The sequence below is a fragment of the Sander lucioperca genome, chromosome 9 (genome assembly GCF_008315115.2).
Source record: "Sander lucioperca isolate FBNREF2018 chromosome 9, SLUC_FBN_1.2, whole genome shotgun sequence".
Classification (NCBI taxonomy): domain Eukaryota; kingdom Metazoa; phylum Chordata; class Actinopteri; order Perciformes; family Percidae; genus Sander; species Sander lucioperca.
Genome location: NC_050181.1, coordinates 8,157,872 through 8,174,241, shown reverse-complemented (window position 1 = coordinate 8,174,241; position 16,370 = coordinate 8,157,872). Strand labels below are relative to the sequence as shown.

The following is a 16,370-nucleotide window of genomic DNA, read 5'->3' as shown; positions in this document are numbered from 1 at the left end:
GGTTTTAAATTTCTGTTAGTGCAGTTTTGAGGGCTTTTTCATTTATCTGCAAGACTGTTCTGTCAAGTCATCTGATATTTTGTATGATAAAAAAAGTAACGGCAAGAAGAGCTGTTTAGTTACCAGGGCAAACCCAGTCCTCTCAGAAGTTAGTGAGGTATCTCACTTTAGGAAGCAGTGCTTTGAGCTAAATGCTAACATGTGCATTCTAATATGTGCACAGTGACTATGCTAACATACTGATTAAGCGTGTTAGCATAGTCACTTTTGCACTAAACACAAAGTACAGCTGAGTCTGATGGGAATGTCATTAGTTTTGCAGGTATTTGGTCATCAACCAAAGTAATGGACCAACTGAAATTTGATGATGCTAGAAGAAACGTCAGGGGATCACCAATGTGAATTCAATTCATCCTGAGTTGTTGAGATATTTCAGTCTGTAGAAAAGCAGTGGACAGACAGACTGATCAACTGACATTAGCTAAAAAATGTAGCTAAAAAAAAAAAATCAACAGAAAGACAATTGAAAGATGGTTGTCTACGATAAACTAAGAAGTACGAGAGAGAGAGAGTGTTTAGATCTTTTCCGGGACTTTTTTGAGGGTTTTTTATTTATTTATTTTTAAACGCACAGATTTTGACAAGTTGGATTTCCAATAAGAAAATCCCTTTTACCATTTTCTATTCCCTGACGAACTCCAGGGGTCTCTGTTTTTCCGAAATCACACTATACAATATTTTTGTATTTTGAGACGAAACTATCGTATTTTTATAAATCAACGTGAACCTGAGATCATTCGCATCTTCAGCAACAACCTACAACAATCAATTTGTTTTGAGAAATACCTTTTAAAAAACATTTATTTTTCTTTTTTTTACTTCTTGGCCTGTACACACAGAGGCCTGTCACTCAAGTACACAGATAACCTGAGCATCTGTTTCTGCTCTTTGTCTTCAGGTGCAGGGTTACTTTTCTGTTTAGATTCAGATTAATGATCAAGCCTTTTAAAAGCGTTTATCTGAAGTACCTGCGTAATGTCCAGCATTTACCAAGGGAGGCGTTGGCTTAACTGTTTGATGAATGTTTACTTTATCCTCTGCATGCACGTGCACACACACACAGACACACACACACACACACAGACACACACACACACACACACACACACACACACACACACATACACACATATAACCACATACACATTTACATAAACATGCACACAGAAGTCCATACTCTCAGCCCTTTCAGAGATGCTGGTTAGGCATAGCAATGAGATATTGGGCCAGCGGAAGTAAGAAAGAGGCACATTCATCGCCAGACACGAGTAGCAGATTGCACACACACACACACACACACACACACACACATACATGCACATTTTGCCAAGAAAACATTGCTTCATGCATTGCAAATGAATCAGTCGCTCAGTAACATTGTTCAATATTCCATTCATATGTTATCATCCTGGGACAGTCAGAGTGCAGATACAGAGTGTGTTTGTGTGTGTTAGACTGGCTTCTGTAAAACTGTATTTGCCACAAACACAACTTTAAGTTTGCCTTCGTATTTAGAATCCCTTAAAGGTAAAGTTTAACATTTTGGGAAATACTCTAACTGAGAGTTAGACATACAGTAAATATGATCCTACCGTGAGCAGCCGCTTAGCTTAGCTTAGCATAAAGACTGGAAACGGGGCATAGCGATGGCCTGGTAACAAAATCCACTTACCAGCACCTGTAAAGCTCACCAATTAACATGTTATGTCTCATTTGGTTAATTCATACAAAAAAACTAATATAATAATATAAACAACAATCCGCTGGGTGCCGGACCATTTTTTGGTTTCATCAGTTGTCAGGCAACCAGCGGAGACTCCAGGGCTGTTCCCAGCACATAGCCCCTGGTAAAACAACGGGAGACTCTGGACAGAGTGCTACGACTGTCAGGTGAGGGTCATGTGACGACCTAGCATTACCGCTAGCAAGCTCATCTGTTAGCATGTTGGAAAGTTGTTCTCCCGACTTCGGTATGTTCATGAGCTTTAAGTTGTAATGTGGAAACATGGACGCTACAAAAAGATGTGTTCTATGTTATTGCTCTTAACAACACGTTGAAAGCTGTTTCCAGTATTTATTACCTGTATGAGACCACACTTAGACCACACTGAATGAGAGTTTGACCTTGTTGTTTTATGAGTTTCTATTTGTAAAAAATGGTAGAATAGTTGTCTAATATTTGCAGTGGCATTGACCTGTATCTTTTTTATTAATGATATTTCTCTAGATATTCTGAACATTTTTTTACATTTTACAATTATTTCTCTGGGTGACAGACCCAATGAATGTGTTGTGGTAATAGAACTGTAAAACATTGAAAATCTGATTAACTTTAAGTTATGTGTGCATGATTAGTCATAATGGAAAGATGTCATATTTTGGAGGGGAGTTAGTTTGTCTGTTTCTGCAATGATCATAGTTTTCATATTTTTGAAAAGTTTGAATAGCTCAAATACCAATTTTTTTTAAACTAAAGGTGAAAGAACAAAGAAACATGGCGCATGGTTGTTTTAGGATAGTTGTGTTATACAATTCTTTACTTTCTTCTTCAGTACAAGTAGCTAGCAAGGCTACCAAAAACTAGCCACCTGAAACCATGTTCGTCAGTGACTTGAGCCTCACCTTGCCGGTGGTAGCGGTCCTTCAGGAGTCTCCCATACAACCACACATTTTTGGATTAATCAAACGAGATATAACGTGTTAATTAGTTGGTAGATGTATTTTCTTACCTTTGGACAGAGCCAGGCTAGCTGTTTACCCCTGTGTCCAGTCTTTTGTGCTAAGCTAAGCTAACCATCTGCTCATGTTAGTATCATATTTAGCATACAGATGTGAAGGTGGTATCAATCTTCTTATCTAAGGTAAGAAAACAAGTGTGTCTCCCAAAATGTTGAAATATTCCTTTTGAGACATTTTTCTACGACAAGGTCAAGTGGGCCAGCTCAAAATGTATGACACCAGAACAAAATAACCCTCAATAGCTGGCATGACGAGCTACAGTGTTGAGATCCTAAACCAGAAATGTTTTCCTGTGAGACCCTTGGTGGAATTAAAATAGAGCTTTACTTAGCCAAGTTAGGACTCAGTCTGGAAATCAGGCTAATGAATATGTAAGGAAGACTGTCTTTGTCTCGCCCTCTAACTCTCTAAAATAAAAGTAGGATAAGTGAGACCAATAGGTTTAAATAATACATACAGTGCATTACAGATTGAGTACATGCATATTTATATCCTCTCTATGTCTGTAGGGATTAGTTTATTGCTCTTAATCTCCGCTGTTTGATAGATTCAGCCAAAGATTTCCCTTTTCTCATTCTCTTCATTTTTTTAAATCAGTATATCTTGCTCCCTCCATCTGTCACTCTCTTTCTCAGAAATATATTTATCTTTCTGCCTATTTATTATCTATTTTTCTCTCCTGCCATCCTTAATTCCCCTTCTTTTTTAAATAGAAGTGCCAATCCTTGGAACAACTAATTCTTTTCATATCTTGTATTATATTGTTAAAGAGAAAGATGCTTGACAACATTTTTCCTGCGTCCATTCATGCCAATAAAGCTCTTTTTGATTTGATTTGCAACAGACAGAAGGAGAAAGCGATGCAAAGGAGAGAGATATTCACTAGTCAGTTCTGACAAGGCTCTGTAGACTCAGTGGTCCATGTCGGACTGAAGTGTCAACTCGAGTTGTACGTCTAAGCATATCATTAAGAAGATGTCTTTTGTCAGTGTCAGTCACAGCTGTCTTTTAAAAAGTGAATGTGCACGACTGGGTGTTTGCAAACATCAGCTCTTTCTCTGTTCAAACACGAAAAATGGCTTTTTTTTAAAGCATTTTCCATTCTGACTGGCTTCAAAAACTGATACTACTACACGGGTGACGGGAGAGTTTGTGTTATGAATCTGTTTTGATGCTAGAGGTTGCATCACAAACTGAACTGAAGCACAGCAGCAGCACTGTGTAACTGTCTGACACACTGTGTAAATTATTTTCCAATCTTCAATACTAAAGTCAGAGCAGATTCTAACGTAAGAGCAGATTCTGATGTAACTGCTGAATCACAGCCAATGGGGAAGGATATTCCAGCATAATTCAAACAAATGGATGTAATGGATAATACTTTTCACTGAGTCACAGTGCAGCGCTATAGCACCACCTGTTGGTCAAGACATACATGAAACTGGATGTGGACTCCTCTCTGCTTTCAGGCTATTGGAAATGTACAGTTAGCTGGGGGGGACTTTTAGAAATAAAGAATCAATACAAACATCAGGCTCTTTAAATCCTGAGGGTTTAAATGTGTTTTTTGATATTAGCATTCAAGTTGTAAGTTGAGAAACTGGGGCTTGCCTTCATCTCATGCAGGTTAGACTACTGTAACGCTCTTTTTGCAGGACTATCCAAACAATCAGTAGGACACCTCCAACTTATTCAAAATGCAGCAGCCAGAGTCCTTACACATACATGCAATTTTGAACACATTACTCCGGTACTTAAATCACTTCACTGGCTCCCGGTACAATACAGAATAACTTTCAAAGAGGAAAAGGAGAAAACAAGAAAACATTTTTTTTATTATTATTCTACACAAAGTTATGCTTTTTTTTCTTTGCCTTTTTCTTGTAAATAACTGAATAATTTGAGCTGAATAGACAGATGCAGCAGGAGACAAAAAAATTGGACACTGGACTGTTTTCTTTTAAGGGTTCATGAGCCAAAAAGGTCAGGAACTACTGCTCTATTAAAGCCCCTTTTAGCTGCTGAGATCCCCTTTTGTCAGATGTTTGCACCAATGACAGCCAAGTGGCAGAGACCTTATAGGTTTGTCATTAAATACTTGCGTGGGACCTGAAAGCGATGAGCCTTTTTTTTCTCTTATTTGATTCTTTTTTTTTGGCCGTCTTGCACTTTGACATTGTGTCGTAAGAAAAATTATCCTTTGAATCCAACAGAAAAAATGTCAAAAGTCAGTTCTGTAATTAGCTACATTTCCTGAAGCATAATATTAATACACAATAACCTAGACGTTCCCGTCTCCAAGCAATCAAACACACTACTATACAGTACCCACTTTGACGCACACAAACATGCACTGATATAGAGGCAAAGAATTCCATGTAAAAATCAAGATTTTCTTTTTTGATGTTTTGGCAGTATTTTTTTAACAAATTTTCTTCATTGTCTCCCCATTTCCCTCTACCCCCCTCCCACCTTGACGTTCTTTTTTTTTGTCTTTCACCCTCCAGATTTAATAAGATACAGAACACGAAGAACACGATGAAGAAGGACGGCATCAGCTCTCTGACCTACAGACTGGTTCAGGTCAAAAGGTACCCTCTGTACACAAATATCTCTGTGGAGATCGGCAAACCTCCGCCCCGGCCTTTTAAGGGCTAAAGAGAGAGGAAGATGAGGGGGTCGACACACTGACTGAAGGGAAAAAGACGAGGAGAAGAAGAGCGCCTATGAAGTTTATAAGATGGAAATAAAGAGATCACATATCCTTGACATCTGGAAAAATGTGAAAGAGAGAGGAGTCATAAGCACATCATGGTCTCTTTATCTCTTTTTACCCCTCTCTATGTTTTTTGGGGGGGATTTTAGCTTGCCATTAACCAGGACTCAGGCTCTTTCCAACTTTTTCAATCAGCCAATGGCTTCACACCTCCTACCTTTACCGATCAGTGACTTCAGAATTGAAAGAGAGGGGACCAAAGCTTGAATATCAGTGGCCGACCAAAGGTGGCGTCAAACTTAGAAGCTGATTGTTACCCTGCTGCTGGGGACATGGTCACAACCTTGGACTTTGGTGATGGATGATTACCAATCTTTTGGCATCCAGTGGCATATCGACAGAGGATATTGACAGGAACTATTGCCGGGAGATTAGAGATGAGAAAACAACATCATTTGAAACTTTGGAAAATTTTCATGGCCTGTTCTGTAACATTGGACAGCATCAAGGATTTCTTGGAATATTTGACCAAGTTCATATAAGCAGAATGAACAAAAAAAAGTATTTTTACATGGATACAAAGACAGATACGAGACGTGGTACCTGCTGGTTTGGAAATTAAATATCAGGGAAATAACAATCCTGGTGGACAACAAACCTTACAAATGCCATCAAACATTTTACTTTACAGTGATGGTCAAGTGAATGGGGATTTCCATTGTAACGTTAACGAAATATGATGACATGCAGTGACAGTCCATGGAACTGTATCTGATGGATTGTATATCAAAGAAATCGTCTGACTTCTCATCTTCACAAATGATGCCAATAGACGTTTTAATATTGACGTCTTTGTCAGGGAGTTTGAATCTAATTACTCAATCAAATCCTCCGGTATCAATAAATGAATGTGTATTGTGCCTGCATCTACAGTGCTGGGACACGCTGATAAAACATGTTCATCAGCAGCAACAATCTCCTGAGAACTCTCTTTTTGTTCTCTTTATATACAGTATTGTGGAGTTACCTTGGGAATGCTTTTGAAATGAAATCGAGGAACTGAAGACAACAAGGCAGATATACACTGACAGCTCAGTCGTGATTTTAACCCCAAGCTTTTTGTTTTCTTCTTTTTTTTCATTCCACTTGAAGAAACCAAGAGGTTTATTTTGGTAACCTCAGCTGTAAAGGTACATTTGGCTTGAGGTACAGTTTTGATTAAGTAGAAATATGCATTTTTCATTAGAAAATTGAACATTTACAACATTTTCTGAACATACAGTATATGGGACACATGGGGGTTAAACTAAGCTGTCTGAAAAGACTCATGGCTCATAAAGTGTTGTGGATACAAAAGCTGACTTGAAACTGGCTTCACAGAAAAGACTAGGTGAAAAGTAATTTTTTTAGCCTACAATGTAACCTGGACGTCAAAGTTTTCACAAATTCATTAAAACTCTATTGATAAAGAGAAAAGACAGCAGAGAGAGAAAATGGCATTGTAACAGTACCATTTTCTCTCTCTGCTGTCTTTTTCTTTAAATTTATATAAAAAAGACAAGTATATCCGGAAAGAGGAAATTATGAGGCGATAGTTTTCTGGTGGTGGATATTGTGAATTTTAAGGCAGTAATGAGAAGTTATTGTTTGAGCAGTTTGACTGACATCTCTATTGCTGCTTCAGATTTTATCATCAGCTGTCAGTTCTGTATTTAAATATATTTCATCGCACTTTTTCATAGATGACGGATAAAACAATTTATTGTTTTCATTTTCAAACTTTTTGTCTCATGAGATCATAACTGTCCCTGTGTAAAAAGAAACAAACTAATTTTTTAATTATGATTTCCGACATCAACGTATTGAAATCTTTCACTGTTTTATGCGATGATATATCACTCTTCATCCATTGTTTTATTTTTCCTTGTCTCTACTGTTGTTGTTGTTATTGTTGACGTCGAAACACCAAACTGATGCCTTCAGAAGTTATCTAAACTAAAGGGGCAGGTAAGGTATTTTTTTTTTTATCTCAAAGGTAATTTTTGGGTGTAAAACTAATTGATGAAGATGTGTGTTTTAAGTTGGGTACTACAGAAATGAACTTAATATTTGTTTCAATTTTTAAAAAAATCATGTAAAACCTATACAAAATATTTCCACCAATCTTTAAAATTTTAAACCGACAGATGTGTGTGCAATGCTGTAACTGTTTGAATTTTGTATTATTCAGAACAAGTTGGGGCTTTTATTTTGGTGGAAATTGTGTATTGTTGGCCTCCTCTTTGATCAGCCTTGAGGCAAAAATGTTCCCATTTGTTTGGCTCTCCATTATCTTCACCTGAGCCTGTTGGAAGGTTTGATTAATCCTCTCTCTCTCTCTCTCTCTCTCTCTCTCTCTCTCTCTCTCTCTCTCTCTCTCACACACACACGCACACACACGCCTTCACACTGTCTTCCTTTTTTTCTTTGCCTTTCATTGCCTTTTCTTTCTTACTCTGCCAGTCCAGGCTGTATGTGTCAATGGCACTGTTTTGCTTTGTGGTGGGCCACAGCTGTGTCTCACAAGAGTGCTTCTTCTTATAATAGATATCGACAGGGCCTCTCTTTGTGTTTCTGAATCTGTGCCACTTACTGTATCTTTATTTTTCTATCTCAGTACACATCCCCATTTATGAATCCTTCTATGTACCCCAGAACTCTCCTGGTGAGTTGTCCTCAGTGGGCAGACTACCTATGGAGAGGTCAATACAATCCCTTCTCTATACTACAGCTTATCCAGTGCAATATTACAGAATTGTTCACATCTACCACATATCTCGCTTTATAGTCATTGTTTTCAAGTGGCGCGTGAGGTATTATATAGGATAACGTGTTTTAAGGGTTGGATTAACTTCAGTTTATAATGCAGTCGTGCTTCTTTTCCCAAATAGATTTCTTCCTCTTTTGCCTCTAATTCATATTATTGATTTAAAACCATTGTAAGCAGTACACAACAGACACAGTTATAGCTGTTGCTTTGATTTTTACCCTTCTTACAGTATTTAAGCATTAGTGTTCTACTTTCATAAAGTTGGGCGATTTTCGAAAATAAACGAATGGTTCAAATTGAAGTAACAGAGGCCGAGATATCCTCACTTTAGTCCCAAGTATGCACCTATCTCATTACTTTTTCCCATAGACAATGAGACTCACAGCTCTTCTACTGCTTGGATCGGCATGAAACTCTTCTGGTGAAATCATCAGAACAAAAGATTAACAACAGTGTTAGAACTATCGTATTCTTTCATAGTCTAAAAGACTGTGTACATAAAAACATTGGTGGAGCTGTTCACTACATCTGTCAAGGTGCATTTCGGCAAGAAACATCCAATCACAAGGCAAACAGACGCTGTTGAGAAAATAGATTTTCCAGTCTGCTGCTTAAATTAATTCATTTTGGATTTCTGGGTCAAGTATGGACAAATTTGCCAACTACTGGCGCTGTGTTCTGTTCACAAATTCAAGTTGGAAAAAATACTTCTGGAACCAGAAGCTTTTTTCCACTTCACAACTCTATTGTTTGACTCTTAAAATACATTCATGTCTCGCTCCCTCCACAGAAGACATTATACAGCTGTTTTCACAGGATGAGTACTCCTCATTGAACTTTAAAATTAGGATCAATTCTAGCTTCATCAAGGCTATTCTGACAAATTACAGGCAACCCTTTATGCGGTCAATTACATAAAGAAAGTACAAGCTGAGACACAATGAAGGAAATAGCAAGAGAGGCCCCAGTGTGTAACAGTAACATGGGATATAGATGTAAAAGATCAGCAACAAAAACTTCAGCAAAAATAGTATTTGAAAGGTTTCCTTTACTCAAGAATGAGAACAACTGAGGAGCGATTGATGTTTCTTTTAATGGACTCTTGACTTTTGAAGATGTTCCAGTTGTTAAGCACACCTCAGGTGGTGAAGTATTCGAAACGTTTTTTCAAATACATTTCTTGCTGCAAAGAGCAGACAGGACTTTCAGGCCTGTGGGCATTTTTAAAACAAATACTGTATCTAGCTATGTTTTTTGTACATTGAATGTTGAAAATGTTATATCTTATATAGAATGCATTACGTCATATCTATCAAACCTACTTTTTCTATACAATCAATAAATCAGATAAAAATTTGTGTGATGGTGGTGTCAGTTGCTTACTGTGTGTGTACATGTGTAAAGAAGACACTCACACTCTGGTGAATGAATAGAAACCTCATAATAAATTAGTTCTAACCTGCAGGCTGGGGTAATCCCAGAGCTTTGTAATATAATATTGACAGGGTTTTTGGCAACCCTGTTTCCTGTTGCCATGACAAGCCACATAAACCTGTTACTGTTGTTTGTGTGTGGTCCCAGTGACGTAGTGGACTGAAATGCTAAACCACCTTGTGGATTACACTTGGCTTTACTTCTGCAGTCTTTACTTCTGTACTTTCTGCCGCCCTCCCAATAGTATAAACAAATCTTAATTGCTACAAAGCAAAGCTTTCTCTCTTTTACTTTCTACTGCTTTTCTCATTCTTTTATTGTTTTGTGGGGAGCACTGGTCCCAAAAGCTCTTCAGGGAAATCAAGATGGTGACCTCTCAGACACCAGAGACTGTTCACAAAACTGAAAATTGTTCAAAAAAATTAAAAAGACACAACTCAAGAGGAAACGAGACTGTCCTTCCCGAAAAAGACTCCCATAAGTAATTTGTTCAAGCTGCATTTAAGACTCATATTAACGTTTATAGTGGTGGCCTCCATGATTATTACGGGAGGCAAGTTGAGGTTGTGGATGGGTTCCTCCACAGCGCTGTGGAAATAGGTCTGGCAATGCCTTCCTCAACAGCGCTGCGGAGGAGGGTCTGGCTAGTCCACACAGCATTCCGGGATGGGAGAAAAACGTGCTCTGGTTTATTGGCATTTCTTTAGACCAATCACAGTCGTCATGGGCGCCGATAAGGACCGGACAGAGCCACGGTGCTGCTGCAAAATAGCCCCGGGAAGGAACTTGTTTTGGTGGAACATGTGTACGTTCAAAGGTTGTTTTAGTCGGAAAAGAAAACTCAAACTGGGCAGATAGTCTACCCTGCAGAGATCTGAGGAGCAGTTAACCATAGTCCTCATAAATCGACTGGAGTTTAAAATTGCAACACGAACAAGCAGAAGGTAATGGATATCTGGCCGAAAAGAGTGACATCCGGCGGAATTTCCGGCGGCACCGGAGCAATCCCGAAGTGGAACTTCGTGGATATAGACTAAGCAATACGAGACTATGGATGGGTCAAACACAGCACTTTAAAAGTAAACATTACGTTTTTTGTTTTTTTTACTTTACAGACATCCAGAAGTTATGTAAAGGCTCTGACACACCAACCTGATGGCCGAACGTCGGCAGAAAAGGCAGTTGGACTGATCAGACAGCTCCCAAAAAAAGTGCCTCGTAACACACCGAAGCGACGCCAACTTGAGCGTACGTTCTGCGCGTGCGCAAGACGTAATACGTCTCCATAACAGCAGGCGGCGCTAATCTGTATTGTCGCCCAAAAAATTCAAACCGGAAATGACGGCGCATGCTGTCTTCAGTCATTGTTTTCATCAGAGAGTGTTGATAGTAGTCAAGGAGATACTGGCGTTGTCAGCTCTCGGGCTTCTTCTTGTGGAAGAAGAAAGATGTCGCAGCCGAAAAATAAGGAGAAACCGCACTAAGTCGGCGAAGCCATGAATCTCACAGCGACAGGCTCAAGGAGCTTGCACTGATTCGCTAGTCAAGGGCTAGCACTCCACCAATCAGATTGGTCATTGAGTCCGACTGCCCACCGGCCGATTCAACAAGTCAAATCGGCCAAAATGAAGGCCGACGGCACGGAACACACCGAACAGACTCGAGTCACCGACCTCGCCAGACTGTCCGACGGCCAATAATCGGGTTGGTGTGTCAGCGCCTTAAGACAACAGATGGTTTTAACTCATACCACCATCTTTTTTCTAAACTTAACTAAGTAGTTTTGGTGCCTTAACATAACCAAGTAGTTTTTGTGCTTTAATCTAACCAAACTGCGACCGTTTCACAACATTAATGACGTGTTTAAAACCGCGACCGTTGCGTTCTCTGGTTTAGATATGGTGACAGAAAGCACTCATGTGGGTCGTATCTTTCACCTCTAGGGGCGCTAATTTATGAAACGCTTCTGTTGGTCGTATTATAGGATAAGAATAAACTATCTATATCGCCGTATGCTTTGAAGGACTTGTTGGAGGAAACACAAAGTCAGAGATTTTTAATGGACAAGGAAAGGTGTTTTAATTTGGAATATTTTACAAGATGCAGGCTTTTATTACCAGCATGACACACTACATGATTTGTGGGTGTGATTCATTTGGGTTCCCTTTTAATTTAGGCAGTAAATTGAAACTCCACTTAAATGAATTGTTTGGCATTTAAGGCTTTTTTACTGAGAGTTTGATGAGAAGATTAAAACCACTCTTCTCATTAAACTCTCAGCAAAAAATCAAATACGCATATTTCACAAATGTCAAACTATTCCTTGTGTCTTTCTGATTATTCGGTAATTAAGATGATGAATATGGAAGAACAGCTTTCAGATCGTATTCTACGTCCAGCGTACTATTCAGTCTCTTCGCTGTTTGATTTGAATACTCTCCTCAAGAAAATGTAAAAAGAGTGTATTCATTCATAAAGCCTCCTGATAAAATATGATTTAAAAGGTGTTCATAACCCTAAATGTTTCAACTTAATCCCAAACTTGCATAAAGAAGCTTTTCAGGGAGAGTTAGGGCAGTGAAACGTGTCAGTTGTAATGACTTATTATGTACTTAATAAAACAGCAGCTTGGGAGTCTTATTTATAAAGTAGTAAATGCCATTGTAGGCTTCAACACTGCACATACAGTAACATATAACAAGAAAATATAATTTTTGGTTTTCATTCAAAGATCCCTCATGATTAAATTGGTAGATAATGACAAATAACAGTAGGAAGATCTGCTGCATATAAACCTATATAAAATGACAATACACTTCTCTTTCATCATATACTGAAGATCTTTCTAAAGAAGGTCAATTTCTTTGATAACAGTGGAAATAACAGGCTGTTTCTAAGAAAGTCTACACATTATTTCTAATGAGAAATTAATAAAGTACATGCACAAATAACAACCCTTTCAAATATCCCTTCTGTCTACAACTACTGTACAGTCATATGTTAGGCCACAGTCTCATACTTTCTATTTCAATTAGCCCCGAAATTGAACTGTAGAATTTATAGGACAGTTACAAATTGTTAATTGCTTTGCTAAGCTATTTCCTAGTCTAAATTGCATCACAGCTGTGCATACATTTGGCTGGTGCATCAACCCGTGACAGGTCAATTACAATTTCTTATCATCCAATAATCTCAGTGGCCTTGTTATGTTGCCAGTTGTATCCCAAAACAGGTGTCTGTAAATTAAAAAGTATGCCTCCTGGGTAACTAGCTTGTATAAAAGTTTACTATTCTCTCCCTCTTAAAACTCTAAAAACTTTTTGAAAGAAACCGTGGAGAGGCAGATAAAATATAAAAAGGGTAAATATCTGGAGTGCGGTCACCTTTCAAGGTACAAGTTTGTTTGTTCTAGTTCCAGTCAGAATTGTTTAATTATAGATTTTCCTGTTAGGCTCAGGGGTTGAGGGTGTTTGAGACCCTGTAAATAAACCATCTTATTTTTCCATCACTGCATCCATATTATATTATTAAATGGAGAGAGTTTTAGTCTTGATTTCCTTCATAATTTCTCTGTTATCAGTGGTTTACAAGGACTACAAACCATCTTCTCGGCTAACGGGATAAAGTCTGTTCTTCTTAACATACAACATGGCCTGATTTAGGCATCAGGGATTGATCCTCCACCAACCACCCTCTATGCATTGTGTACTCAATTAGTTTGTGGTAATTTGATTAAACACAACTAAATTTAGGAATATGCACCATGGAAGCACAATATATTCTAAACTAATAAAGTTATTATAACCAGATATTGAGTCCGAGTCCATCTACATAACAGGACCACAACTTTATATAGCAATGTCTTTGTTGATATTATACTTTGCAGGTAATCAAATTCCCAAAACCCACTGACATACAGAGAACCTGGAGCTTTGACCGGTCTGTCTAATCAGCTTTGAATTTCAACCTTGTTTGTAATATTTAGCTATGTTCTGATCATGGGTAGCCTTGTCCACCAAAGTGGCAAATTCAGTGGGTCTCTTCAGTCCAAATCCTGGATGAAAAGTCTTTGTGGAATGGCAGCTGATCTGTTCTGATGGCTTTTGGTGTTTGTTTTAAATGATATATTTGGTTCTTGTTCAGTTCAGTTCCCAAAAAACTTGAATTTTTGAAGTTGCAGATTATCCATTTTCAGCAGCACAGGAGGGTTCAGCATGTTCTTAAAGGGTCGAAGCTGTGCAGTTGATCAGCCATCAGGGACTGTATACTTTAGGGTAACAGCTGGTTCTCTGCTGGCAGAGGGAATCAGTTTTTCTTGGGAGACTGTTGTTCAGGCGTACAGTTTTTGAGGCGGGAACAGGTGGCGACACGGTTTCCCTCCCAGTAGCCGGCATCCTGACCATCGTGACAACGACACTTGGTGCAGGAGTCGACCCAGATGGGTTCTCCTGCAGGAATCACCTGGCTGCGTGATGCATCAACGTAGCAGTTAGGACCTGGAGGGAGATGAGCAACAGAGGTAAGTATAACTGCAGATGAACAGATACTACAAACTGGGAAGCAAATAAAGTCAAGTGCATACAAACTCATCTCTGAGATGCCAACTGTGTTTTATTTTACTTTTTAGTTTTTTATGCTATTTTCAACGTACCCTCCCTGCATTCAGGGCAGCATTTCCCAGGCTGGTAGACAGGGTTGACACATGGTGGAGGGGCACAATCTGCAACTAGACAGCGGGCGATGCCATCACTGTCACAAGTGCACTGCTCACATTCTGATGGCTGGGAATATACACACACACAAACAGCATGAGACTCAACATGGATCTTATTTCTAACCAGCATCTCTCACCAAGCCCTCCTTAATACCATCTCAAAAGGGGGCGCCATTTACCTCCAATTCCCAGCTGTATGCTCAAGTTACATACCAACATCCCAGACTGTTATTCATCGGTTCAGAGTTTTAGAAGGAAATACACTGAAAGAGAAGTACATCGGCTTATAGCCTTATTATGGTTAAAACATACAAACTTAAGGAAACTGTGTGGGTAAAAATATGTTTGTGCATTTGACACATTTGAATTACAGGCAACAGCAGTTGCAGAACAGAGCATGAAACAGTATTAGGCTGCTCAGCTCACCTTTTGTTTTTGTGATATATGTGTGATAGATACTTTTAGTTATTTACAATCTGGCTTCCCCAGTTTCCATTTTTTCTGTTGGACATAAGTCCTATACTGCACATACAGTCTATACAAATACAGCCTATACTGTTTGCAGTGCCATTTAAAACGTTTCTAAAAAAAATATGATTGACATTAGCGCCTTCACAAATGCAGCAGTATTTAATTTTGAGATAATGCAGACAGACAATGTTGGACTTTGTGGCAATATGTAGGCCCTTTTTTAAAACAGAGGGTGCTGTATTTGTGTATTCTACTCTTACAAAACTAAATAAGCGTACCTTTAATGAAAGTTAGGTGCCACCACAAATAATAGCAAAACTAAACTATATTCTATATCAGTAGTTCCCAACATTTGTGACCCCTTAAGATTAACTAATGTCTTCTTATGACCCCCTAATTACCCGTTATGGCCTTAATGTGGCAATAGAGAGTGATTTGAGCATATAGCTAATATATATATATTATTTTTAATCAATTTAATCATCTGATGTCCCCTTAGATATTTCTTGAGACCTGAGCTCCAAGATGGGAACCATTGCTGTATACAGTATACTGTGTAGATATTTTAGTGAATGTTATGTAAATGGGTTTGAGAACATTTAAGGCCCTATAATAACAAGAGTATCTATAGGGTCATTAAGTCCCCATCCATCCATACTCGAAGCCATCCCTGGCCATCCCCGTTTTTGCAAGCTACCAGGTGTCAGAGCTTACCTGGAAGTTCTGTCCCAGTTCGTACACCACTCCTCGGTACTCACACCCGATCTTCTCGCACCTGGGGCAGCAGTCGGTGGGGTAGTGGCTGACATGGATGCATGCAGCCGGGAGCGAAGTGCACTCAGTGCGGGAACATGCGGAGCCCTCGGTGGTGCATTCACACTGGGTGCAGTGATCAGAGTCCAGAAAATACCATTCCCCCACAAAGTATATGCTGCCGTTGGCCTCGCAGGTGCTTTCCTGCTGTGCGGCGACTGAGAAGCCAAAACCGGCCTGTGCGCAAAGCAGTAGTGCCAAAACGGCCGTGCGTATTCTGTGCTCAAAGGAAAGGCGCTCACTGAAAACCATGTTGATTTATTTGATTCGCCTTGTCCAAAACAAAAAAGGTTACCAAAAAACAGCCACTGCAGTCCAGCTGGGATTTGGTAGACAGATTACCCGAGTTTGTTACATTGTTAATGGATGAAAATATCCATGGCATTACCTCAGTCCTCCTCCGACAGCTGTCTACTGGGGCTGCGCACACTTCTGCAAAGAGTCCGGAAGGGGGTGGAGGTTGGGGGGCATAAAGAGGGAAAGTTATAGTCGTTGCCTCTCCGAGAGTTCACATTCACACGCCAGTCTCGCTGAAGGCTGAAGTCGGTCCCTCCCCCTATTATCTCAAAGTTATAGTGCAGACTTTTACTAGGGCACAGATGGTCATCTGGTGT

General features: G+C 39.3%; 2 protein-coding genes and 1 long non-coding RNA gene across 3 annotated transcripts in view; 2 read left to right on the top strand and 1 right to left on the bottom strand.

Moving 5' to 3' along the window:
* The window catches only part of b4galt2 (UDP-Gal:betaGlcNAc beta 1,4- galactosyltransferase, polypeptide 2), a 160,570-nt gene extending 154,745 nt beyond the window's left edge, over positions 1-5,825 (top strand). Inside the window, exon 8 of the mRNA XM_031294517.2 lies at positions 5,307-5,825. Coding sequence (XP_031150377.1) covers positions 5,307-5,457 — 151 coding nt within the window. The 3' untranslated portion in view covers positions 5,458-5,825. The remainder of the gene's footprint in view (positions 1-5,306) is intronic.
* Positions 5,826-5,884: 59 nt separating this feature from the next.
* LOC118495836 lies at positions 5,885-9,680 on the top strand. Its single transcript, XR_004898279.1, has 2 exons — positions 5,885-6,636; positions 6,678-9,680. It is a non-coding gene; the product is annotated as an uncharacterized LOC118495836 (long non-coding RNA).
* A 2,703-nt stretch (positions 9,681-12,383) lies between these two features.
* Positions 12,384-16,267, bottom strand: zgc:113531 (uncharacterized protein LOC541359 homolog). Its single transcript, XM_031294531.2, has 3 exons — positions 15,658-16,267; positions 14,410-14,539; positions 12,384-14,254 (listed from the first exon to the last, which is right to left on the bottom strand). Exons 1-3 carry the CDS (start codon positions 16,006-16,008, stop codon positions 14,064-14,066), a joined length of 672 nt encoding a protein of 223 aa, XP_031150391.1. The 5' UTR covers positions 16,009-16,267; the 3' UTR covers positions 12,384-14,063.
* Positions 16,268-16,370: the final 103 nt, after the last annotated feature.